This window comes from Erithacus rubecula (assembly GCF_903797595.1).
Source record: "Erithacus rubecula genome assembly, chromosome: 18".
NCBI classification, from domain to species: domain Eukaryota; kingdom Metazoa; phylum Chordata; class Aves; order Passeriformes; family Muscicapidae; genus Erithacus; species Erithacus rubecula.
The window spans coordinates 1336188-1362306 of record NC_136670.1 but is presented as its reverse complement, the minus strand read 5'-3'; the positions used below and the strand labels follow the sequence as shown (position 1 = coordinate 1362306).

The 26119-nt window shown below is 55.4% G+C and overlaps 2 protein-coding genes across 13 annotated transcripts in view; one reads left to right on the top strand and one right to left on the bottom strand.

Annotated features, from left to right (window-relative positions):
- The window catches only part of DLGAP4 (DLG associated protein 4), a 134933-nt gene extending 118759 nt beyond the window's left edge, over nt 1-16174 (top strand). For 7 of the 12 annotated variants that reach the window (XM_079321985.1, XM_079321990.1, XM_079321991.1 and 4 more), the window contains 6 exons: nt 7844-8205; nt 9472-9563; nt 9983-10392; nt 12129-12220; nt 13364-13516; nt 14553-16174. In XM_079321985.1, the coding sequence (XP_079178111.1) occupies nt 7844-8205; nt 9472-9563; nt 9983-10392; nt 12129-12220; nt 13364-13516; nt 14553-14768 (1325 nt within the window). In that variant the 3' untranslated portion in view covers nt 14769-16174. Of the gene's footprint in view, nt 1-7397; nt 8206-9471; nt 9564-9982; nt 10393-12128; nt 12221-13363; nt 13517-14552 lie in introns of all 12 variants that reach the window. The other 5 variants (XM_079321986.1, XM_079321996.1, XM_079321995.1 and 2 more) reach the window with 2 other exon arrangements.
- Nucleotides 16175-20209: 4035 nt separating this feature from the next.
- TGIF2 (TGFB induced factor homeobox 2) lies at nt 20210-25157 on the bottom strand. The gene is made up of 3 exons (XM_079322030.1): nt 24934-25157; nt 23914-24149; nt 20210-20760 (listed from the first exon to the last, which is right to left on the bottom strand). Exons 1-3 carry the CDS (start codon nt 24965-24967, stop codon nt 20215-20217), a joined length of 816 nt encoding a protein of 271 aa, XP_079178156.1. The 5' UTR covers nt 24968-25157; the 3' UTR covers nt 20210-20214.
- Between the last annotated feature and the right edge of the window lie 962 nt (nt 25158-26119).

Sequence of the window (26119 nt, the reverse complement as noted above, 5' to 3'; positions counted from 1 at the left end):
CCTACTTGCTCCTGGCTGCAGGAAAGTCCATGTGACCTGTTCCAATGCCAGGGGCTGATGGAAGTGCCTGCTCTCTCTAGAAATCCTCTGTGGCATGGATGGCTTCCTGCTGTCCTCCGAAGAGCTTTCTACTCCTACAAAACCTTCCATGAGATTGAATTCCATGGCCCTTCTCCCATGGCCTCTGCTCAGCATCCTGTGCTGCAGGTGCCATGTCCAGGGGCCTGGCTGGGGAAGGGCTGTGTATGGCCACAGGGACCAAGCTCCAGGCCTGCCTGGGTGGGCTCTCAGCTCCTCTGGCAGCCCTGGCTGTGCTAGAGGAGCCAGGCAGAATCTGGCAGCAGGAGGAATCACGGGTGACTTCCTTGTGCCCACCTGGCAGGACAGTCCAGGTGCTGATGGGGACTCCTGGGCTGGGTGTCCACCAGGAGTGTGTCTGATCAGAGATCCCAGGGCTCTGTGAGCTTGGGCTCCCATTATCTCTGCTGCTTCACCTCTTCGGTGTGGAAAGCATCAGCTCCTCATTAGTGAGGGTTTTTGAGGGGATCAGCACATCTGAGAGCAGAGGAGCACTGAACTGCTGGCCATCCCTTCAGCCCAGCCCCTCTGGGGAAGTGTGTGTGCCAGCACTAAATGGGCAGTGAGCTGGCAAGGCACCCTGTCCCTGGGGATGTGGCACCCTGTCCCTGGGGATCTGGCCCCCCACCCATCAGAGATGCAGTTCTGCTCCTCTGGCTTATGGCTCCTCTCTTCCCAGTCAGTGACTTCTTGAGGCAGAATGGTTGGGCTTGGAGTCCTTGGTGGTTGTTAATGAATTAACCCCTGGGGCAGGGAGAGGCAGGGAGTGCTCCTTTTGGCTGCTGCCCTGTGCTAGCTGGGTTGGAGACCTCTCTGAAGCCCCAGGACAGAAGGACACTTGCTGGATGTCTGGCTGGAGCAGGGTGGAGCTGCTCACCATGGCTTCAACTTGCCTGAAAACCCCTGACAATCGCTGTGGGGAGGGTGGAGAGAAATCACAGTGTCTCCTCTAACACACAGCAGCCCCAGTGTCAGCTGCTGCTGCAGCTGGGTTTGGGAGTGCCTGTGGCTGTGTCCCCTGCAGCATCTGCTGTGTCCCTGCTGACTCTGCAGCAGGCTGTGCTGAAAGGAGGGATGGTCAGATCTGTCAGGAGCCAGCAGTGTGAGGTACCCTATTTTTACCCTCAGCATTCTTGGGAGGTGTCTTCTGTTGCTTCATGCCTCTCCTAAATTTGTGACCTTCTACAAATGGCTTGTTTTTTTTTTTTTAAATAAAGCAACCTGCCTTGCCCTCCTAGTGTAATAGTTCTCAGTATATCAGTGCTTATTATAATTTCTGTGCTCAGGAATTCCAAATTGGAGCATCTCCATGATGCTTAAACTTCTGGTACATTGAAAAAAATCCCAAGTCCCTCGTGTGAAGAGTTCAGAGCCCTCAGCCTTTCTTTCTCTGGTTAAGTGTTCCCTCCCAAAGTACAGGGACTGGGTCTCTGTGATTGGAACTGGCTGCTGGGGCTCATGCAGCCCTGGGTGCCCTGTGCCTGCCCCAGGCATGCCTGGACTCCCAGCATGGTGACTCTGGGGTGCCCAGGGCTGCATCTCAGTCACGGCTCATCAGAGAGCACAAATGGGTGTACAGAACATTTTGTGCTGCATTTCTGGATGAGAGCTCTACTGTTACTCTACAAACACAGCTGATGTTTGGGGGGAGCCTTTGCTGCTGCATTTGCTTCTGACTACAACATTTGAGAGACACTCCCTTGAGTTTGAGGTCCTTTTTCTGCAGATATGTCCAGTTCTTTCATTTCAGTGATATGCAGAAACATGCTGTACTTGGCAGGGGTCAGAAAAGTGCAGGGCAGTTCCTTTTTTCCTAACACCAAGTACTAGATGGATACATGGGTGATAAAATACCATCCTGCCAGCAGAGCCTTTGGGGTGTAGCAGAGTGTGGCTGTGGCCAGGGTGTGCTGGACTTGAGCAGCAGCAAGGGGTAACAAATCTCTCACAGCTGTGGCACCAGCACTTGGAGGTGTCTCCCAGCTGGGCAGCAAAGACCTATTGGCACAGGTCTGTTAATGCTGTGACAGCCTCTCTGGCTGCTCAGGGTGGCCTTTGAGGAGGGCTTAAAGCTAAGAACTGATCTCTTTGTGTAACAAAGTGCTGATGTGCAGTCTGTGCCAAGGGAGAGCTGCAGTGTGGGGCTGGATGGAGGCTGCTCCCAGAGGAGCCTCTGTGGGAGCAGGGCTACTCAGGAAGGGCATCTCCCCTCTCTATGCTTATCCAACAAGTGAATTGGTGCTGTTCAGGGGGAAATAGCCACTTGCCATGGGTCAGGAAAAATGATTGGGGTGTCATTCTGAGTGAGGGCTGCTCATCTCCTCTAGCTGCTGGTGGGAACAGCTGCAGTGGTTGGAGTGACCCTCCTGCCTTGGAGTGTCAGAGTGCTGCCCCTCACCTCTCCTTGGTCCCTGCTGCAGACTCTCCTGCCTTTTGCTGTGCTCCCTGACACTGCTTGGATGCTTCTGCCTGAAGTCCCTGTGGCTGGGAGTCCCCTGGCACAGAGCCCAGGGCCTGGCTCTGTCCTGTATGGTGGGAGAAGTGACAAGCCTTCCGTGGTCCCCTTGTCCCAGCTGCTATTCCAGCCGTGCCCAAACACTGCTGCTCTGCCTGAGCCATGCTGGAGCAGAAAGCTCAGGATGGGGAATGTTGAATTTCTCCTCTGACCTCCTTCAGAAGTACTCGTGGTGATTTGATTTGGGTGTCTGGGCTGGGTTTATGCTGGGCTGTCACAACAGGTGAGAGGACTCTTCCCTGGTGCTGCTGCCTGGGAGGAGCTCCTGGGGAATTCTCTGTCCTCTGACTCACAAGCACAGCCTGGCTTGTGTGGGGGCTCTGTGACAAGCAGGAGCAGCTGGTGGAATGCTCACTGTGTTCTTGGGGTCATCTGAGAGTTACAGGGCTCTGCTGGGCTGGGCACTGTGCAGGGCTCCTGGCACCACCATGGAGCTGGCACACGCTGTGCCTGGGGAGCTGCCTGAGCCAGGGTGCTGCTGCTGCTGGGGCCACCCTGCAGCTGGGACTGAGGGCTGACAGGTCAGCCCACAGCCTTTCCCTGGCTCCCACAGCCCCATCGTGGGACCCTTACCTCTGTCTAGTATCAAGGTGAGATTTTCAGTTTTTCAAAGATCACTGCTACTGAGATTTACAAAGGGAGAGCACTGAGGTAGGAGGTATTTATAGCATTTCCATCAACTGCCTCTCTGAACAAGTGCAGTCTCATTAAAACAGTTTCTGGGAGTTGTTTTGTTTAATCACTATAAACTTCTTTTAAATCTCCTCCAGCACTCTTAAGACAGTCATTCTGTCAGAGCAAGAGGTGGCATCTTCACAGGTATTTCCCATCATGTCTAGATGGCAAAACATGTCTATATGGGAACCATATTACTTTTTCACGTGCAAATAATGATAGGACAAGCAGAAATTGTTTTAAGGAGCTGAGATTTAGATTAGCTGTTAGGAAAAAAATCATCCCTGTGAGGCTGGGGAGGTTTCAGCACATGTTGCCCAGAGAAGCAGTGGCTGCCCCATCCCTGGAAGTGTCCAAGGGCAAGTTGGACAGGGCTTGGAGCAACCTAATCTGGTTGAAGGTGTTGTTGCTGCCCATGGCAGGGGTAGGAAAAAGATGAGCTTTAAGGTCCCTCCAACCCAAGCCTCTGTGACTTCTGACTTCTCTGATTTTCCTGTTGACTAGCAAAATTTGGGTTGGTTTCTCAGCAGTGCCTCTAACTGGTGCAAGTATCTTGACCTTCAGTGTGCAGAAGGAGAAAAATCAAGTCTGAAGTGATTATTGTAAACCATAAAATCAATATTTGTCCATACTGTTTTTGGTATGAATTGTCACTGGGGCTCATTTTCACTTGGACTCTCTACAAATAAAACATCCTGCATTTCATTACAGCTCCAACCTTGAAGTGTTCCTTGCACTGATGAAAATCAGAGGTCAGGTCACTTGGAATGCAGCTGTTGCAGTTCCCTTTGCTATTGGAAACTGCCTCCCAAAGCAGCTCCTTCCAACCCTGTGGCAAAGGCCAGCCCAAAGCCCTGCAGCTGGAATCTCCAAGGGGATAATGCCACTGATGCCATTTGCTGCAAGATTATTCTGTGGTTGTTTTATTTAAAAGGCAAATGAGCTTGCCTTGTAGGAGAGATTATTTCAGAACATTCTGCTTTATGTGTGAGGAAATGAGGTCGTTCCTCCAGTCCTCCCTGTGGGGAAAGGGGGATGCATGAAGCAGGACAGGGATAGCAGCCAGCCCTGATGTTTGAGGGCAGGGGACTTGCCTCCACAGCTGACTGTGGCTGAGGGCCTTTGAGGTAATTCAGCAAAAATCAGGATGGTTTGAGTAGGTCTTTGAGATTCCTGGAATGATTGGAAATGTCACCAGGCTGTATTGAATCAGCAATAGCAGTGGAACACTGACACTTGAGGGCAATTCTCAAGTCTGAGAATTGCCCTCAATTCTGACCCCAAATACCTTGGCTGTGATCCTCAGGTACTGAGCAAGTACCAGCCTGCTGGGGTGGGAACAAGGGCTGGATTTCATATTCTCTTGTGACTCTACTTTTAGTCTTGCAAGAAGCAAATGCCTTTGGAAGGAGAGGGAAAGGATCCCAGCATGCCCAGCTGGTTTTTGAGTGTCCAGAGTACTCTCTGGTATCAGGCTCTGCAAACAGCTCCTCTGCTCAGGGCTGCATCCTTGGGGATTGCCTGAGCCCCTGAGGGCAGGTGCAAGGTGCTAATTTGGAAACATGCTGCTTTCTAAAAATAATTACAGAAGAAAGACTATAAACAAACATCCTCCTCCCCAAAATCAATCATCCACAGCATGCTGTGAATTCCAACTGCTTGTGAAATCAGCTTTAGAAGATCCTGTGAGTAGGAAGAGGCTAGTGCTGCAAAACTGGAAGCTTAACCATGACTTCCATGTTCTCCTGTTGTTCCACTCCTTTTTGGAGCAGGGATGATGTTCCCATGCAAACTGAGCTGATGGTCCTGCAGAGTGAGGTCCTGCTCCAGTGCCCACAGGAATTGTAGTTCCCCATTGCAGCACAAGCTGAACTTAAAATATAAAAGACTTGCTCTCAACAAGTCCAGAGTAGATCCATGCCTGGCGAGCTGTAGCCCTTTGGAGGGGTAAGTCAGCAACTGAATGCTCCTGACTGGTGGGATTGGCCTCAGAGCCAGGAGCAAATGCTGCCTGCTTCTCCTATGGAAACAGTGGGATGTTCTTGTCTTCCTCAAGATCTGTCTCCTCCTACAGGTGCAGGAAGCACTGAACCTTAGTTCAGCTTTGTGCTGAGGGCCTAGGACAGACTGTTCTGGGTGGGCTTGCTCTGAATTCAACTTTCGAAGCCCATTCTAAGAAGGTGTGCTTTCTGAGTTTGCTGGGCAGTCACAAGTCCTGTTTTATGTTTGCAGAGGGCTTCAGTGGGATTACTTTGCAATTGCACTAACTAATACATCCCCAGTTCTTCAAAGCTCCTGATCCTTTTGTGTTTGTCATTTGCAATGTTTCTTAGAGACTTCTGTAGCTCAGGTACACCCTTTGAGCACAGATATATATGAAAAGGGATGGGTTGTGTTGGTCCTGGCTCTTTCCCTTCAGCCAAGCCAGGTGGCACCAAGGGATCCCAGGAACATGCCAGGGGGAGGTGTTCATGCTATCTCTTGGTAAGTGGATAATGTCTTTGGGTCTGGCTTACTGACCCTGGACACCACTGATCTTCCCCAGAAGCTCTGTGCTGCTGTGCCCTGCCTTGTTCTGCCTGACCAAGCTGTTGGATGTCAAGTAGCCATCAGTTTCCTTTCCTCAGTGCTGGCAGTTTCCACAGCAGCCGGGGAGCTGGACTGGGCTTGTGGTGACCATGCCAGCCAAGCCACCAGGGGCTGTGGCCACTCCAGCTCCAAGCAGGAGGTGTCACAGGGACTGGGTGGCAGGGCCACTGCTCTTCTCCAGGAACAGGGGCCATGTAACTGAAGGGACATATGACATGCTGTCACCTCTGCCAGTTGGGGTGGCTCTGGCTTGCCCTGGGCACTGTAGCCCTGGTGCAGTAACAGGAGTAACCTGTTGTTTGGGATGTAGGCACAGCTGGCCCAGGGGTGCCTCTGCCATGGCTCTGCTCAGGCTGTTCCTGCTCTGGGATGGGCTGGGTGAGTCAGGCCATGAGCCTGGGCCAAGGAATTGCTTTTGGAGATGATGCTCCACGTCAGGCAGCTCTGGCAGGGGCACTGTGTCACCCCTCACCCATGTGAGTCAGAGAGTGGTGGCTGGTGGGATGGCTCCTGCTCTCCTGCCATCAGGAGATGTGCTGGCCTTGGTGTGGTGGCCTGAGGGAACTGGGATGTGTTTGGTGCTTTCTGAGCTCCTGTGCAGATCCAGGCTAGAGGCAGCTGGGTTGACCGCCCTGCACAGGCCTCTCACTTCTCCTCTGCCAGCACAGAAATGCTGCTGGAAACACAGATCTCCTTCTCTGTAATTCCTCCCTTTTAGTTCCTCCTTTGAAGTGGAGCTTTGGCTCTTAATTTGGTGAATAGTGGGATGTGTAAATGCAGGCACGTCCACATGCTGGCAGTAAGGCTCATGGGGCAGCTCTGTGCTTGTCCCCCAGGGAATGTGACTCCCAGGGATGCTCTGAACTGGCAGATGTGGCGTGGGGAGTAACTGCAGGTCTCTGGGACTAAGGAGGCTGCTGGTGAGGGCTGGAGTGTGTTGTGGGGTGCAGGGGAAAAGCAGACTGGGGTTGAACAGGACTGAATGGGAGGAACCAAGGCTGGTGATGTGGGGAGGACCAAGAGTGCAAAGCTAAGGGGATAAAGGGGGTCAGTTGTTTGTAGGAAGGTGGCTGGTCAGTGTGTTTGTCCATGCCCTGCCCAGTGCAGTCTGTCCTGGTTGCACAGCAGCAAGAGTGGAACTGTGGCCTCAGAGTCCTGGGCAGACTGAGAGCCTAAACATGACTGCTGCAGCATCCATCTGGATTTTTCTGGTATTTTTACTTTTTCACTGGTGGACTTCCATCCTGTCCAGCCAGAGACAGGAGCAGGTTGGGGCTGTGGCTGCTGTACTGGTTCATGTGGCCAGCCATGTGTCTGTCCCTACAAGGGGGATATGTGTGTTCTGTGACTGCTGGGCACACATCTCCAGCCTTGCTGCTGCTTGGATCTGGGGCCATGGACTAGTAGCCAGTTTTGGGCTGTTGCATCCAGACAATGTATTTTCCTCTGGCATGCAGCAGCTGGGCTTGTCAGGGGCTTCAAATGCGTGTTCCTGCCATCAACATCTAACAAATTTTATGGCTTCTTTCCATTTTTATAGGAAAAACCATCACCCTGATCCAGACATTGAAACTTGTCAACTGATGGGACAAAGAGCTGAGACACTTGGCTGTACTAGGACACTAGAACATAGGGCTTAGCCAAAGAATATTTCCCCACTGTGGAGGCTTACACCTGCTTACCCTGTAGCATTCTTGGGAGGCTTTTCTATCCCTCTTTTCCATTTCCAGATTTCCACACATCATGGTATTCCTTTTGACTTCTTTTGCAAGCTAGCTCTGGCTCTGCCTTCGCTTCCCCTATGCTTTGGTGTGGGTCCCCAGCGTGAGCTGCTGCCTGCGGGCTGGTTCTGCACCTCTGCCTCCAGCTGCTGCTCGGGGGCTCCTCTTGGATGTCGTGACTGACCTGCTTTTTCTCTCTCTTCCACTGTATCTCTTTCCCTCCAACCTGTCTGGTGCGTTCTCCGTTCTCCCCTCACCCCTGCAGGTTCATCATGCCTAGTGGCATATAAAAAGACTCCACCTCCCGTCCCGCCTCGCACCACGTCCAAGCCCTTCATCTCTGTCACTGTGCAGAGCAGCACTGAGTCGGCGCAGGACACCTACCTGGACAGCCAGGACCACAAGAGTGAGGTCACCAGCCAGTCAGGGCTCAGCAATTCCTCAGACAGCTTGGACAGCACCAGGACACCCAGCGTGACCAGGGGCAGCGTCGTGACTCCGGCCAGAGACACTCCAGAGTTACCTCAGAAAAATGCAACTTTGAAAAGCGACAAAGGGACTCTAACTAACGAAGAGCCTAAAGTGGAAAATATCCCCAAAAGAAAGCTATCATCAATAGGAATACAAGTATGGAATAGTTTGTTCTCCTTTGTCCCAAAGAATGTCCTTGCCCCATCCATTTAATGTGTGCCTTTTCTGTGACCAGGTGTGCATGTGAGCTCCCTTAGAATAGCAAGAGATACTCACTGCCTTGTCAGAATAACTGCCTGTGTTCCCAGGGTGAGGGACAGCAGCACTTTCTCCTAACAGCTCTTTTAGTACAAATTTAAAATGTTTTCTAGAGCAGAGGGATCATATTACCTGGGTGAACCCTTCTGAAAAAGCCGTTTGCTGGTGGTCTGCCTGTGCCCTGTACTCTGTATTGCTTCCCATCAGTCTGCTCCTTGTCCATCATGATTCTAGGGACAATTCTCCCCTGAGAGGTGGGCTTGATGTCCGTGTGGGAAGGGCTGATGCAGTGCCAAATGGTGCCAGGCCTGCAGGCAGGAGGGAGCAATTCTTTACTGCCCAGCATTGGCAGCAGGTTGGTGCTTCCCTAGCTGGGAGCATCTAACTGGGGGAATTGATGGAATGAGCTGTTGATAACACGGTGAAATGAGAACCCAGTGAGTAGTGTAAATGTGTGCTTCAGTCAGCAAAATGCATCCTCTGGTGCCATGCCCTCCTCAGGCAGGTTTCAGTGGCCATGAGCTCTGGTTCTGTCCCAGGTGCTGGCTACCAGCAGAGGGGAACTTGGCCAGCTCCAAGTACAGAATCTGAGCTTTGAGCTGCTCTGTGTGTGCTGAGCAACTTCTCCATCAGCTTTATAGCAAGGCCAGCTCAGTACAGGTGACAGTGAAGGCCTCTCTGCAAGGCTGGTGGGACAGAACACCTGAAAGGGCAGCGAGGGGACAGAAACACACTGGAGAGGCTGCCTGCCACCTTCTGCTTTTCCTTTTCTGAGCTGGTTCCTAAGTCACCTGGATTTCTTTCCTAAAACCTTCTAACCCTCTTACCCAGAGCCAGTCCCTGGGAGAGAGGCTTTGCTGTCAGTCTCAGACACCTTGCAGTCCTCCCTTGAATGCCATGGTCCCTGACTGTGTAGGATGCCACAGGCACAGGGACACAGAGCCCAGGGCTCCTGGCACAGGTGGTGGCAGCAGCCTGGCAGGACACAGCCCTGCTCCTGAGGGGGAGCAGAGCTGAGCAGTAGCCTCGTGCCTGTCCTTAGCCAGCCCTCCCGTGTGGTGTTAACATGCTCTGTGTGCACACTCCTGTTCTACTAACGTGGATTCCAGCTGCAAGTTCTTGTGTCTGTTTTTGTCTGTATTTTTTTTTTTTCTGTTCAATAAGGTTGACTGCCTTCAGCCAGTGGCAAAAGAGGAGCCTCCTCCACCAGCCACCAAATTCCAGTCCATCGGGGTACAGGTAGAGGACGAGTGGCGGTAAGTGAGACACCACTTGTGCAGTTTCCTTTTATTTTAAATTGTGCCTCCCCCACTTGTGCTTAGACCTTCTTCCCTGCTTTGTGCCAGTGAGTGGTGTTGAATGGGGCCCATGGAGAGTTCTTCCTCCACAGCATACACCCTCTGCAAAAAGCACTTGTTCTCTAACAGCCAGATCAATGGGAGCTGGAAATTAAATTTAAAAAAAATTTTACAATTCCAAGCCATAATTACAGACGTGCGTCAGCCCTCTCGTCTGAACGGCCGATTGCAGTAAGCAGGCAACCTTATAATTCTGTCTGTCTGAGTGTGTGGTGTGTCTGTGTGAGGAGGGGCAGGGAGAGGCTCTGCTGTGGCCATGGAGTTTGCTGTTGACCAGGCCGAGCTCTGCTTTAAACGATGGCTTTTGATCCCTGCAGAAACAGCCACTCTCGCAGCATGTCCTCCAAACAGGACACAGATTCTGACACACAGGAGCCCAATAACTCCAGCTGTAAATCATCTGAGAGAAGCCTCGCTGAGTGCCCCCAGCACAACAACTCTGTTGGTGTTGATGCCTCCACCAGGCAACCAGCCAAGCCCTCACAGATTAAGAGAAACCTCTCCTATGGAGAAAACAACGACCCGGCCCTGGAGCCTTCCTCTCTGCCTCCTCCTGACCCCTGGCTGGAGAGCTCCTCCACGTCGCCGTCGGAGCCGGCGCAGCCGGGGCCCTGCCGCCGCGACGGCTTCTGGTTCCTGAAGCTGCTGCAGGCGGAGACCGAGCGCCTGGAGGGCTGGTGCCGCCAGATGGACCAGGAGACCAAAGAGAACAATCTCTCTGAGGAAGGTGGGTGTGGGCAGCCCAGCAGCTCCTCCCGCAAGAAGGAGCTGGGGCTCAGTACTGGATCAGGTGAATTGTGGCTGCCCCATCCCTGGGAGTGTCCAAGGCTGCCTTGGAGCAGCCTGGTCTAATGAAAGGTGTCCCTGCCCATGGAATGGGATGAGCTCTAAGGTCCCTTCACTCCCAAACCGTTCTGGAGTTCTTTGAAATTGCTGACAGCCCACAGAGCCAGAGCATGGAGATGAGGCTGGGATAAGGAATGCTTTTTCCTTGGAAAGGATAATGTAGCTTCCTGTAGCAAATGGAGTACAAAGTAATGCTGTGATGCAGCATAAAAGAGGTACAGGGGATGGTGTGGCTTCTGACCACTCAAAACTGCTAAAAGCTTAAATGGATTTAACCTTAAAAAAGGTTAAATGGAAAAAGCTTTCAGGGAGGCTGTGGGATCTCTCCCTGCCTCACCCATTACTCTCAAAAAGGCAAGGGAAAGCTTAGCTGGCAGTGGGGAAGAAGGAATACAACTTCAGAGCTTGTTTGCTCAGTTCAGTTGATGAACTTGTCTTTATAGCAAAGAGGAGGTTTCTTCACACGGGAAAGCCTCACTGAATTTGGACAGCAAAAGCATGGAACAGGGATCACAAGGCCTGTTGATTTTACAGGGTTCAGTCCCAGCTGGGCTTGTTCCTCTATTTTCAAATGCCTTAGCCAAAACCTGGACTTTTTGTGGGAATCATTCCTCTGTGCATACAGAGTGGCTGGAGTGGGTGGCAAGGCTGCAAAGGGCAGGATGTTTGTGTGGAGCCTGGTTTTGATGTTTTTAAAACCTGAGAAAGGTGAAACAAAGGTGAGGTTCAGTTTTAGCTCACTGTCACTGCTGGGGCTCCAGGAGCTAATCCCTAATCGGATTCCCTGAGGTGCTGCCCTGGCTGCCAGGGGGAGAGGCCATGCCAGGGATCTCCCTGCCTCAGGGCTGGCCTGCCTTGACCTGTGGCAAGGAAAGACAGCAAGACCTCCATGGCCTTGTTCTGTGAGTGCCAGGAGCAGGCTGCTTGATGGTGTAAGCACAGCCTTGGTGGGTGGGAGAGCCCAAGTGTGCTTGTCCAGCCAAGTTCTGTCTCCCAAGCAGGCTCAGGGGCAGCGGCAGAGCAGGGCTCAGGTGGTCTCTGTTGGTGATACAGCTGCAGGCACATGGGGCTCTGGAAGGGAAAAGCCCAGACTGTATTTCCTCTAATGAGCAGAGGAACATGTCCATGCCCAAAGGCTGCTTGGAAAACCCATTGAGAGCAGCATGAAGTCCTGGGTGTTAAAAGCCTTGGCCTGTGTGTTAATCTCTGCTGGAGCAGGGAGGCTGGAGACTGGTCCCTGTGTCACCTTGTCCCTGTGCAGGGCTGGGAGGGAGAGCAGGCTGGCATCCCAAAATGCTACCAGCAGACCTCGCTGAGATGGTGCTGGTGGCTCCTCTGAGGGGCCTTGGGCAGTTTGAGGAGCTCTCTGGCAGCTTGGATGTTGTAATATTCTCAGCCAGGTCTGTGTTTGGCCTGCCAGAAGAAGAAATGGCAGACAAATATACTTTCAAAACTTCTTGTTCCTGAGAGCAGTTGGTGCCTTGAGGATCTCTGCAATTGCTTTTTTGATGACTCCAGTGTTTCTTTGCTCCTGAAACACTGGAGCTCATTGCTACAATTAATAGTCTGTTCAACTCTGGTCTTTTTCTTCCCTTTTGTTTTTTTTTGCCCCCACAGTCTTAGGAAAAGTCCTGAGTGCAGTGGGCAGTGCACAGTTACTAATGTCACAGAAGTTCCAGCAATTCCACGGCCTCTGTGAACAAAACTTGGTGAGTCTGGATCTCTTTTTCGTGGTTTCTGAATGATGCCTCTCCTTCAGCAGCACTACAGCACTACAAGGACTTGGTCAGGTGTTAAGGTGCTGCTGTCCTGTGAAAACAAAGCCAGCACAGCCACAGCCTGCAGTGCCAGGCCAGGGGAGGGCTGGGTTAGCACAGAGGTGCCTCCTGCTTCTGAAGGGCTTTTTGAGGCAAACCCCTAAGGCTGGGCCATCTAGGAGGGACTGTTTGAAAAGTCTGCTCTTGCCCACACGTGCTCCCTTTGCGTGTTTGGCTGGTGACACTGTCCCCGGGTCACTGGGAATTGATCTCTGAAAGGGAATGTGGAGGAGTTTGCCCTTGCTCGGAGCTGAGCTGGGCTAATGGGGATTGATGGAATCTGTGGTTTCGTTTTCCCCTCAAGCTTTATGGTAATAGGGATTTTGCAAACTTCCTCAGAGGTGAATTCCCCTTTAGATGTAAAATAATCTTGGAGAGATTAGAGGAGCGAGCAGGAGGGGGGAAGGTGCTGATCCCAGCTGAGCAGCAGCACCAGCAGAGCTTTGTGTGAGTTGCTCAGATCTGATCGCATGCTTTCCAGGGTCTGTGGTGGTGATTCAGCTGTCTGGCAACTGGGAAAATGCTGTTCTTGGAAGAAAATTAAGCTACTTAAAAATTTTCAACCCACCCTGAGAAGTACTGATGCTTTCAGGTGTTTTGTGGAAATGTAGCACAATAATTTTGCTCCTGACAGCTCAGTGGCTCCTTGGAGTGCTGCACATCCAGGCATCAGAGCTGGGTATCCATTCCCATTATTTCCATCCCTGCAATCAGGGTCTCTGTGTAACAAACCAGTGTTGTTGCTCTGATTGCCACGCTGCACCTGCTGTTGGAGGTTCCTGCTGTGGGGTTAGTGCCACCATTGGGTGTCTGGTTCAGGATTACACTGCTGTACAGAGGAGTCCAGTCAGGCCCTGCTTCCTTTGGCAGAAATTAATTGGGGTGTAAATCATGGCTTTGTGTGTCCGTGCTTAGGGTGGCTCCTGTGGGCTCTCACTGGGTTTGGTTGCAGGCAGGATGTAAAAGGGGTGAAGGTGCTCTGCTCTGCTCGGTGTGTTCTTTCTGAAATGATGTTTTTAATGCTTCCCCTTCTAGAACCCTAATGCCAATCCCAGACCCACAGCCCAGGACTTGGCTGGATTTTGGGATCTCCTCCAGCTGTCCATTGAAGACATCAGCATGAAGTTTGACGAGCTGTACCACCTCAAAGCAAATAGCTGGCAATTGGCAGAGACACCGGAGAGAAAGGTGAGTGAGGGGCACTGGGGAGTGGCCAGAACACCTTGTACACACTTGGGGTACTGAGCTCTGGTTTTGTCTGCAAACAGATGCTCTCAAGGGCTTTTGCCATCCTGCACTTGTCATCTCACAGCCTTACAAGGCACCACGGCCATTCCTTGGAAGGCCTTGGAATGCCTTGGAATAGTGGGAAGAGTTTTGTACAAAGGGAAAAGGTGTTGGATGGAGAGAGCCTGGAGTAGTGAGCAGTCATACAGGGGCCTCAAGTGTTCCTAGCACTGTGTGGATGGATTTAACTATCCCTGGTGCCCAAGTAAAGTAAAAAACAACTTGAACCTTTGGAAAATGCAGGAGAGGTGGTGTCGTGGCTGTGCCAGTCAGGGTAGAGAGGACTGTGGCTCAGGGCACGGTGGCTTATTAAAATGTTGCAGTTTCACATCCAGTTGTGTCTTGTGTTCCCTGTCCTGTGCTCTGAGCTACAGCTGAACCAGACAATCGCTGAACTCCAGACCACTGCAGAAGAGCCGTGGTACTTTCTCTACCATGGAGGGGAGGGTTAGGCTGGATATCAGGAAAAGGTTCTTTCCCAGAGGGTGCTGGGCACTGCCCAGGCTCCCCAGGGAATGGGCACAGCCCCACAGGGCTGGCAGAGCTCCAGGAGCCTTTGGACACTGCTGCCAGGGACTGGGTGCTGTGCAGATGTCCATGCAGGGGTCGGACTCGATGATCCTGGTTGTGGATCATCAGCCTCTGGATTGTGGAGTCCCATCCCAGGAAACGTCCAAGGCCACATTTGTCAGGGCCTAGTGGAAGGCATCCCTGCCCTGGCAGGGGGGTGGAACTCCATCTTCCAAGCCAGACCATTGTGTGATTCCATGATTGTCGTGGGCCCCTTCCCATTCAGGACATGCTGTGACTCTATGAAATGCAAAGTGGCTTCTTGCAGAAACCAGGGCAGCACAATCCCAGTCCCTCTGTGCCGAGCTGGCACCCAGCTGTGCACGTTTATATCAGGTCTGGCTTCTCCCTTCCTGTCTCCCTAAAGGAAGAGAAGAAACCGCCCCCTCCGGTGCCAAAGAAGCCAGCCAAGTCCAAATCTCAGCTGGGCCGAGACAAAGGCTCCGACTCGGACAAGCAGCGGCAGGAGGCGCGGAAGCGGCTGATGGCAGCCAAGCGCGCGGCGTCCGTGCGGCAGAACTCGGCCACCGAGAGCGCCGACAGCATCGAGATCTACGTCCCCGAGGCCCAGACCCGCCTCTGAGCCCGGCCACGGCCAGCCCGCGGCTTTTATAAGTCATTAAATGGAAAAAAAAAAAGGTTCTCTGGAAACTAGTGTGATTTATTCAGTCTAGAGACAATGAGCCATCCTTGAAAAGGGCTCCTGAGTTGGCTTTTTTCTCTCTCAGCTTTAAGTAATGAAGATTTTAGCAAAAAAAAAAACAAAAAAAAAATTTTAAAAAAATCAAAAATTCCCCTTGTTTTCTCCCCAGCTGTGGTATTACTGAATGGACTGGACAGACTCCTGGGAACTCCAGCCCCTCGACTTGGAACTTCAGTCTTTTTACTTGTTCTATCTCATGAGAATTATTAGCTTGTTTACAAGAAGAGGACAAGAAAACACGAAGCCTTGAGCACTTGCCATGCTGTGTTCTTCCTCCTCCTCAGATCTGTTCTGCCCTTCTCATCCTTTATTTTTCCCTCCTCCTGCTCCCGTTCCTGATCCCCTTGCATGGTTTCAGTTCCCATGTCCGGACCCCACTGTGCCCGCAGAGGACACCCATGGTGTGTCATTCCTGCTGCCCTCTCCAGCCAGCAGCCTCCTGGCCTGTGTGTTCCTGGGATGGGGATGTCGGGGTGGGGCAGGAGGGCACAGGGGGCCGTATCCTCACTTTGTTGGAGGGAGAGGATGCCGGGGCTGTGGAATGTGGGGTTGAAATGCAGCCCGGAAGCAAAATGTGCAATAAATCTGGTGCAGGGGAGCCCAAGAGTCAGAGCCTGCTCCGGGCACAGGAGCAGAGCTGAAGGAGCACAGAGCATGAGGCACATCACTTTGATTCCCCTCCTGTTCCCATTCCCACACCATTTTCCTTGGCTGGTGGTGGAGACAGGAGCTGCTGCAGCGGGGCTGTGGGGTCGGTGTGCCCAGGAGGAGGGGGTGTACATATGCACATATACACTTAGTAGTACCTGTATAGTAATTCCTACACACGGATCCTGCCCACGCCGCCGCGGGGGTGGGCAGATGTATAGCATATATTTTTACATGTACTATATCTAGATGTGTGTCCAAGTGTGTGTAAAAATATATACCCTGTGTGTAAGCAGATGACTATTTTTTCCTTATCTCCCTGCTCTCTGGGTAGAGGAAGGATTGCTAAATATTTTTTAGCCCATTTTTTTTTTCCCCTTTGTAGGTCTCCTTTCCGGTCTGGCTCCTTGGAGCCAGAGCTGCCACCCCCTGATTCTTTGCCACCCTCTCACACTGAAGGTTTTTGTCCCATCCTGAGGGATCTTGCTGGGGATTTTTTTTTTTTTTTTCCTCTTCACATGTTTGAACAAGTTGGGAGATTGTGTGCTACTGTCATGGGGGTGGAGGGGGAATCCCAGTGGTTTCGGTGAGAGTTGGTGATCTTGAAGGCAAAAAATAAATAAAAGTGAAATCCTGAATGCTGCCTGCTGCCCATTGTGTGCTGTCTGGGACTGTCCATGTGTGCTGCTCTCAGAGGTCTCTGCCCCCAGTCATAGAATTCCCAGAGCTTGGCTGTGCTGGGATTCAGATTGGGTTGGAGGTGGGAGTCAGGCTCTGCTCCCAGGGGCCAAGGGGAAGCAGCCTCAGGTTACTCCAGGGGAGCTTTACATTGGATATTGGGGAAAGTCCCTGGAAAATGTGGGCATGGCTGCCCAGGGCAGGAGAGTCCCGAGCCCTAGAGGTGTCAGAACGGTCTGTGCTGGTGGCACCTGGGGGTTTGTGAGCATGTTGGGATTTGGCAGCAGCTGGGATTCATCTTGGAGACCTTTCCCTGACCTGAAGATTCCATGGGGGCAGAGACATGATTGGGCTGCAGTGTTGGGTTTTGGGGCTAATTGTAAAGATGCAGCTTTAGGGATTTCTGGCAGAGAAAGGGGGAGCACAAGGAAAAAGTGGGGATTAATTTATTTATTTTCATTAGTTGCTCTTCCCAGCTGCTGCTCATGGAGTGGTGAAACAATCCTTGCTGCCCTGGGCTGAGCTTGCTCGTAATCTTTATGTCGTGATACAATATGGATTTGTATATATATATGTGTGTATATATTTTAACACGTAAGTGAATTTATAAAGCAGTAAAAAACTAATTAATTTTAATATGTTTTTGTATCTTATAATTCATACAATATTTTAAATTAACCTACATATATTAAAACACATACCCTACATACAAATAGAGATAGAGATACATGCTTCTGTATCCATATACACATATAAATATGTGTAACACATGTACACAAATGCATTATACATATTTCAACATGCCTTTTATAAATCTGAGAACATTTGTCGCAGATATTTAACATCCCTTTTATAAATAATTTCATACCCACTCCTTGTATCCACCTGTTTATTCTGAACCCAAAGGATGTGGGTAGCCAATCACGGGGCTGCCTGAGATCACGTGGGGCTGGTGGTGTCACGAGATGGCCGCCTTCCAATCACAGGGCGGCGTGACGTTTAACAAAATGGCTGCGCCCTGCCCTAAGATGGCGGGTGAAACAAAATGGCCGCCCCCAGTGGATACGGGAGGGCGTGTGGCCGTGTGTCAAAATACTTCCGGGGTGTATCAACCAATCACGGCACAGTACGTGCTGCGTCGGCGAATGGCCGTGAGAGGGCGGGGCTTGAAAGGGTGGTGGGCGTGGTCTCCTCTCGCTCCGTGCCCAGCTGCGGCGGGCTGGGCTGGGGGGCGCCGTGCCCGCCTGTTTGTCCAGTGTGCTGTGTCCGTGTCCCTGTGCGGGGTCCCTGTCCCGTCTCGGCCGGGCGCTGCAGCCCCGCGCAGTGCCCGTTCCGGGACTCGAGGTTCGGCTCGCTGTGCCGGCCATGGCGCGGTCCCCGCACGGGCAGGGGCAGCGCCCATCCAGGACACATTCCCGGCACCATCGGGCGCTGCCTCGGGCCGCAGGCGGGTCTGGGAGCCGCGGGATGCGCAGCGCTCCCGGCTCCTTGCGCTGCTTTGGGCACGGAGCGAGAGGAGACCACGCCCACCACCAGCGGCTGGCACGGAGGGGTCCCGGAGCCTCACCCACGCGGGGGGAGTTTTGGGGCACGCTGGGCCGGGGAGTGATAACTATAAAAGGCTGGGAGAGCTGGAGTATTCAACCTGGAGGAGAACGCTCCGGGGAGACCTCAGAGCCCCTTCCTGCGCCTAACGGGGCTTCAGAGAGCTGGAGAGGGACTGGGGACAAGGGACGGGAACAGATTCGTATTAACAGAGATCAAGAATAGATGGAGGTGGGGGGTGCTCTGGCAGGGTGCCCAAAGCAGCTCTGGCTGCCCCACCCCTGGAAGAGTCAAGGGCCAGGTGGGACAGGTGTTGGAGCAACCTGGGGAAGTGGAAGGTGTCCCTGCCCATGGCAGGGGCTGTGCCTAAATGGTCTTTATCCACCCCGGCAAGTACAAGAGTGTCACATCACCGAGACTGTTCTGTGTGCCCAGGTCAGAGCCTGGGGCATGGGGGGTGCAGGGCTGGGGTGCCACTGGAGGATCCCTTCCAGAAGGACCAGCCCCAGCTGATGCCCTGAGAGGCGATGGAGGGAGATGTGGGGAGGCCAGAGCACTGTCCCCCCGGGTGACCGCTGTGCCCCCACGCTGTCCCTCAGCACCCAGTCAAGAGAGACTGCTGGAGAACCACAAATGACACAGTGCACTCTGACACGCAGCTCATATTTAAAAATAACAACCAAAACTAAAAAAAAACCTTTTATTTGACAATAGAAAAACAAAAAGATATTTACAGTAGTTTGTTATTTCACCATAAATTTAATTCCAATAACTTCTGCCCTCCCAACTCTCTGGTCCATCCCAGGGCAGCAGCACCAGCCCCTGGCACAGGCACAGCTCTGGGGGAAGAAAACCACTTCAGTTTGCCAGGGGCAAGACGAGCAGGAGGCCAAACAGCCCCTACCTCCCCAAGGGAAGGGACAGAGCTGCAGGTGAGTGACAAGGTGAAAGAGGGAGTCCCAAAAATGAGGACTTTCCCTGGAAATGAGACAAAGGGCAAAGGAAGGCTGGACATAGAAATGGAGGTGGGGGTGAGAGGCACAGGATGGGCACCCGCCCGCCCAGTGCCACCCCAGCACTGCACAGGGCACCTGCCAAGGTGATGCTCTTGGGAAGCCTTCCTGAGCACCCTCTCCCCTGGCACCTTCTCACTGCAGAAATGGAGGGTGGGAACACACCGTTTCCCCAAATCACTGCTTTCCCTTCCAGCCCGTCCCCTCCAGTGCTCACTCCCAGCCCCACAGAGCTCCCAGTCCTGCGGCTTTACCCCTCCAGTCATCAGCTCATCTGGCTAATTACCAGCGGGATTAGTGGCCCGTAGACAGGGCACAGTCAGTAACTCACACCCCACAGGGCACCTGACCCTGGCACAGCACCCAGGGACAGCAAGTGACACGCAGCAGGAGCTGCCCAGAGCCCAAACACTGGCCCAGAGCCCCGCTCCCCGGCAGCCCGGCCGTTCCCAGCACACACCAGTTTGTCACTAGAGGTCCCCAGCACCGCACAGCCACCCTGCCAGGGGAGGGGACAGCCAGGGACATCTGCATCCTCCACCTGCCCAGGAACCCGCGCTGCACTTGCAGGACGCACATGGCCCTGCGTCTCTTTCCAGAGGTTTTATGGGGAAAAAAAAAATAAAAAAGGAAATTAAGTTGGGTACAAAATTCACAGTCTCAACTCTGCCCAGGCTTGGCTACGTGCTCACGGCTCTCAGCACAGTGTGCACACATTCAGCATGAACACAAGGGGAATGTGGGGAAGGTGTGGAAAAGCTTATAGATTTAAAAAAAAAAAAAAAAAAAAAAAAAAAAAAAAAAAAAAAAAAAAAATCAATAATAATGTAATAAATCATAATTAAAGGGAAAATGTTTAAAAAAAATTTTGCTAAACAGCACCATAGAGATTTCTACTGGCAGCATCCAGAACAACCTAAAAAGGAAGAGGAGAGTCCTATTTTTTCCATGATAAAATGCCACAGACTCCATGTTTCCAGTTCATCTGTCCTGTGCCCTTCCCTGGGCAAGGCAGGGCCCCTGGCCAGCACCGGGAAACCGAAAGGCCCCCAGAAACAAAAGGGGGCCGGGGGAGAAAGATCAGCAATTTGGGAGACAAAGCTCTTCATCCACAGTCCTTAAAATAGACACTGGCATTACAAAAAATAGATTCTCTGTCTCCCTGAAGAAACGGAGCTGGCCGGGCCCTCGCCTGCAGGAGGAGGAGATCAGCAGGTTTTGGGGGAGCTGCAGGCAGCTCCGGGCAGGGCAGGGCAGGGCAGGGCAGGGCGGGCGCTGCGGGGCCGGGCAGCGCTCGGCAGCCAGGGCATCTCCCAGCGGGAGGATGGCGGCCGGGACAGCCTTCCTCCGCCGCCTGGCTGCCGAGACACCGGCGGGAGGCAGGAGCCGCCCCTGGGCTGGGCTGGGCGGCTGTGGCGAGGCCGGGAGGGTCCGGCCCGGCGCTATTTGGAGGCGCCGGGGGGCTCGGTGTGGGGAGCCAGCGGCAGCTGCCCCCCCTGCCGCTGCCGCTCTAGCTCGGCCGCCTTCTGCAGGGCCACCTCCACCAGCAGCTGGAAGCTGCTGAAGTCGTCCCCGAAGAGCTCGGGGGGCGTGGGGGGCGGCGTGTTGAAGAGTCCGGGTGTGGGGCTGCCCGCCTCGGCCCGCGCCAGCAGCGTCAGGGTGCTGCCGGACCGGGGCACGGCCTCGGGCCTGGGCACGGCCTCGGGCCCGCCCGACTTCTCCCACTCGGGGCTGCGGGCGCTCACCACGGCCAGCGCCCGCGCCGGGTGGCACAGTACCTGCGGGCACACCGACATGGACAGCACCTTGGAGGCGCCCGCGGGCGGCACCACCAGCAGCCCGGAGCCCGCGGCGGCGCCCCGCGGCACGGCCGCGTCGCCGGCCTTGCCCCCGCGGCGGGAGATGGTGAATTGGTTGGGGTCCTTGCCGTCCTTGCGCAGCATGTCGGGGAGCAGCCGCCGCCGCGCGTTGATGAACCAGTTGCAAATCTGCGAGGAGAGAGGGTCAGCGGGGGCTGCAGCCCCGGGCCACGCCGGCAGCAGCGCCCCAGAGCGGGCCCGCACCTCCCACACACCCGCAGCTCCCCCCTCACCCTCCTTCCCGCGGGGCTGCACGGAGGCACAACTGGCGCCGGCACCCACGGAAACCCAACACCGGCTGCTTCCTGCCCGGCCCGGGGCAGCCCCTTCCTCCCTGCGCCCTCCAGCCCCCTGCGGGACTGCGCCCGCGGCTCTGCTCTCCTGAACGGGCGCAGCCGCCCCGCAGCCGAGCAGCACTGCCCGGGCTGCCTCTGGGCAAAGCAGCCCCCCGGGATAGAGGAGCTCCGTGCCGCGCCCGCACTGCCGCCTCCCGGTCCCAGCTGCGGGCAGGTACAGCGCAGCTCCTGCCGTGCCCTGGCCAGAGCCAGCTCGGAGCCCATCCTGCGGGTCCCCAGCTGGGCACAATTTTTCCTTCTCCAGGTGACGAATCCCAGAGCTCATCCCTGTTTCCACACTGCTGCCGGTGCCAACATGCTGCCAGTCAGAATGGGAGCATCAAGGCTGCCACAGCAGATGGATGGCAGGAGAGCAGCACGGATGGAAAACCCTAGAAACCATCAGGTGATGGAGCTGCAGTCTCTCAACCCCTAACAGGGCCGAGAATGGGGCAGCAGACACCCTCCTGTGCCTCTGCCCACGAGCAGGGTCACAGTTCATGTTAAAGGCTCTCCCAAACATCTGCACAGCAGAGGCTGCACGTCTGGCAGCCCTTTGTCATTATTGAGCCTCAGCCATAGATTGTTTCAGCATCTTTATATAAAATGCTACATCCTTCTTCCTAGAAAACAATTAGAATAGAATAAATCAAGGGGGGGGGAAAAGTCTGATCTTTACTAAATCAACAGTTGTGGAAAATATTTCCCCCAAGGAGAGGAGAGAGAACTTGCCACAACTTCAATCACAGCAAGATCTCAGTTGTTTTTTTCTTTAAGACAATATTTGGCATTAAAACCCTCAAATACACCAGCCTTACTCCCTTTTCTGTTCCAAACCCACTCCCTTGCAAGCCTTAGCTGGGTCCCCTTGACATGATCCTGGTCATCCACCACTGTGATCCTCAACCAAAGAGATGGACTCCCAACACAAAGCCCAGCTCCTCAGTGCTCCCCAAAATCCTGCCTGTCCCCACCACCATGCTCCTTCTAGCATTCAATTCCCATTGGAGAACACAGCATGGAGATGGCCACACTCAGCCACTGTGACAGCAGCACTGTCACAGAACTGGGACATGCTCTGCCTCTGAAGCACTTTGTTGGTTTTTAATCGTGGCCACCCTTCCCTTCCCACCAGCACAGCCCGTTCTGGGCAGCATCTGTGCCCCCAGCACTGCGAGAGCAGCAGCTCCTCCACACAGAGGAAAAGCCCATCCAACCCCCAGCAGGGCACAGCCTTGTGAAGCTCTTGCCTCAGTGGGAGCAGGTGCCACTTTCCTAGCCCTGGAATTTCTGCAAGGGAGACTCAGGGCTTCCTGCTCTCCCTGATCCCTGGCTGCCAGTGCCCAGCTCCAGCTCTCCAGGCCACTGAAGCAGGCAGGGGGGCACACAAAAACAACTGGAGGGGGTTGGCCAGTGGCTGTGGCAGAGCCCTGTGTTCCAGAGGCTTTTGGGAAGGGTCAGATCAGTATCACAGACTGAACCCCACAGCCACACCATGGGGCATCCCACTCCTCCACCCCAACAGGCAGAGGGAGCATCCCCACAGATTCCTGCTGCATCCCCTCAGACTGGCAGAAACCTCACTGGGAAATACCATCGGGCTGGGACCCCCTGCCCAGCAGGTGCAGGGGGTACACACTGGCTGTGGGGGTCACCTGGGGCAAACAACACAGCAGGGCCACACCTCAGCATGAGCCCACCTGTGTGCCAACCCCCTCCTGGGTCCCACCAGGCTCAGGGCACTGACAGCCAGGCACCTGCCAGTGCCACCAGAGCCCTGAAACCCCCCGACATGCCAGGTACTGTCATGCCAACCTGGGTCAGGACAAGCCCAATTCCCACAGCCCCAGGCCGGTCGCTGCTCCCTCCACACTCAGCCTTAGCCTGTCCAGGAGCTCCAGCCTGTCCCCGGAGCAGCTGCTGGACACGATTCTGTGGCACAGCCAACACTTACAGAAATGCATTAAAATGAAAGAGCAGGTTTGCCTTGCTGGCCAGGGAGAGGGGAAGCAGACAGCCCCTGCCCACACTCTGTGTCTGGGCTGGGACAGCTGGCCAGGACTGTGCTGAGCCATAGGGAGAGGAACCAGAGGTACAGAGGAAGATCCAGGAGAGGAGCAAACCCACTGGCTGCCCTGCACCCCAGATCCAGAGAACAGAGTGAAGCCCACCCTGTCAGGCTGGGTGCCAGGGCACCAGACCTGTGCATGGAGCACAGAGACAGCAGGTGCAGGCAGGCCCTCCCAGACACCCTAAACACAGGCAGGGACAAGCACTGCTCACCCCCACTGCTGCCCAGGGCTCCTGCCTGGGCACCCACCGTGGTGCCACATGGAGAACATCAGTCCACAGCTAGCAGCAGGACAGGGAGACTCCTCCACAGGGCTCTGCTTAATGCAGCTGGTGTAACTGGGACCAGGTGGGCCAGCCAGCACTTAACAGCCCAGGGGGCTCAAAGGGCAGCCCAGCCTCTCCCTCCTGCTCAAAATCACCAAATCCTGAGCTGGAAGGGATCCACAAAGATGATCAAGTCCAACTCCTGGCAGCCCAGCCCCAGGGCTGTCCTCTGCCTAGCTCTGTGTGCAGGGGGTGATCATCCTGGCCTCTGCTGAGGGTGTCCAGGGGAAGAGGATAAAGTCGCATCTCCCAAAACCCTCCCACCTGTGCAGCTTTTACTGACAACACGGTATGCAGCCTGTTGCCATCCAGTCCCTCAACCTTCCTTCTGGCCAAAACGCTCTGCTCCAGCAGAGCTGGTCCTCAGGGCTCAGACGTCATCCCCAAAAGAGACCCTTCCCTTCACACAGGTGCCTCTCCATCCCTTCCCTCGCCTCCTCGCTGCCCTTCAGCGGCAAATCCCAGCCTGCCCAGTCCTCTGGGCTCCTCGGCGGGGTTCTCCTGTCCCACACCGCATGGCGGTGCCCCGGCGGGCGGGGCCGGCTCCTACCTGCAGCACGGAGAGGCTGGTCTGCCCCGAGAGGCTGAGCTTCTCCTGCTCCGAGGGGTAGGCGTTGAAGCGGTGCTCGTACAGCCAGTCCCGCAGGATCTTCACCGACTCCTTGGGGAGGTTGCCCCTTCTCTTCCTCTTGCACTGCGAGGGGTCAGGGGATGTGGTGCCGTCCTCGTCCCCCGGGTCACTGTCCGACATGGTGGAGCTGCCCGCGGGAACCCCCTGGCTGAAGCCTGGAGAGGGGGAACCAAAGGGAGTTTCAGACGGTGTCCGGTCGGGGGAGGGGAAGGGGCCTCCCACCCACCTTCCCCCGCCTCCAACGGGGGCTCTCACCCCTCTGGGCCCGCCTGGGGGGGAATCCCGAGGCAGAGACCCCCGGAGGGGGGGGACGGACGAGCGGCACCGGCGGGACAACAGAGGCATCAGAGCCCCGGGGTGCGGAGGGGCTCAGCGCGTGGCACGGGACTCGGGGCACTCGGGGTTCGGGGGGCACCGCAGCGGGGAAAAAAAAAAAAAAAAAAAAAAAAAATCAAGCATGGGGTGGGGTGGGAGGAAGGGAAGTTAAAAACAAAAACAATCTCAGCAGGAGAAAGAGGCCGGAGCTGGAGAGTGGGAGAGGAACCACGCGGGGTCATTGTGCGGCGGGGATGGAGGCGGGGGCGGCTGTCACGGGCCGGGACTGGGCTCGGCGGAGCGGGGCGGTGCGGGCCGGGCCCGCCGCTCCTCCGGCCGCAACAGGCGGTGAGAGACCGGGGCCGCCGACACAAAGCGGGGCAGCGGCGGCCGCGGGCCCCGGGAGAGCAGCCGGAGAGCGGCCCCGGCCCCGCACTCCCCGCCCGCCCCGAGCTGTCCCCGGCCGGGCAAACTCCGCCGAAACTCGGAGCTGCGGCGGGACCCCCGCCCGCGGCTCCCGCAAACTTCGGGAGGCGCCGGCGCGGCGCGGCCCGCTCCGTCCCGCACAAAGGCCGGGGCCGCCCCGCTCCCCCCGCGCCCCCCGGGATCCATCTTTGCGCTCACCCCCGGGCCGCCGCCGCCGCCTGGGCGCTCGCATGGGCCGCGCCGGGGTCTCGGGGCCGGGGCCGCTGCGGGGCCGTCCCGCGGCGGCGGGCGGGCAGCCGGGCGCGGCGGAAAGTTTTGGGTGGGCGGCGGTGACAGATGCCGAGACAGAGTTCCCTTTGTTCCCGAGGAGGCAGGAACTCGCCGGGCCCCCCGCCCCCGGCCCCGGCCCGCCCGCCCCCGGCTGTCACCGGGCACCGGCGCCCCCCCGCCCCGCCGAGCCCCGGCCGGTACCTGGCGCCGGCGCAGCCCTGGCTCGGCCCCCGGCGGGACGGGCAGCGACGGGGACAGAGGGAGCCCCGGAGCCCCCGCACCCGCCCGGCCCGGGCAGCTGCACCCCCACACGGCATCACTGCGGACACCCAGGCACGGTGTACCCCAACCCCGGGGACACTCGCTCAGGGACACCCAACCAGAGATGCTCACCTGGGGACACCCAGCTGGGGAAGCCCACCCAGAGACACCCCCTTTGGAGCTCCCACCCAGGGACATCCCACACGGGTGCCCCACAAGGCACTGCACAAGTTCCTCCCCCTGGCTGAATCCTGTAGCCGAGCCCCAGGGGTTACTGGTGCCTGTGGGCAGAGGACAGGGACAGGCTGTGGGACAGGCGCTGCAGGGGTAGGTGTGGGTGGGATCCCTGAGGACCTCAGAGCACCCTGAAGTTCCACCAGTGCTTCATTTGGTCCTTACCAGATGGGAAATGAGAAGCCCAGCACATCACTGCTCCCATGACAGAGGAAAGTGTTTCCAAGCAATGGTGGTAACTGAGAAGGAAGCAGGTGGAGCCCTTGCTGTGCCATCAAGCTGGCCAAGGTCTCTGGAAGCCCTGCTCTCCCTGTTCCTCTCCGTGACCACAGCAGATCCCAAGGTCACCTCTGGAATTCTGGAGACCAAATCGCTCTGTTTATGTCCTGCTGGTCAAGGATGTGCTGAGCATGGGATTTCCCTAGCACAGCTCTGTGCCCTTCTGTGGTGTGGGGCTGGATTGCACTGTCACCCTCTGCCAGGGGCTCAGTGGAGCCCAAGGGATGGGCTCAGTGTCCATCATGGGTCCCTGGAGTGGTCTCTCCATCGGTGGGAAGAGAGAGGAGCTGCTCTGAGCTGTGGTGCCACATCCTGGCATCTGTGATGGAGAAAGTGCCAC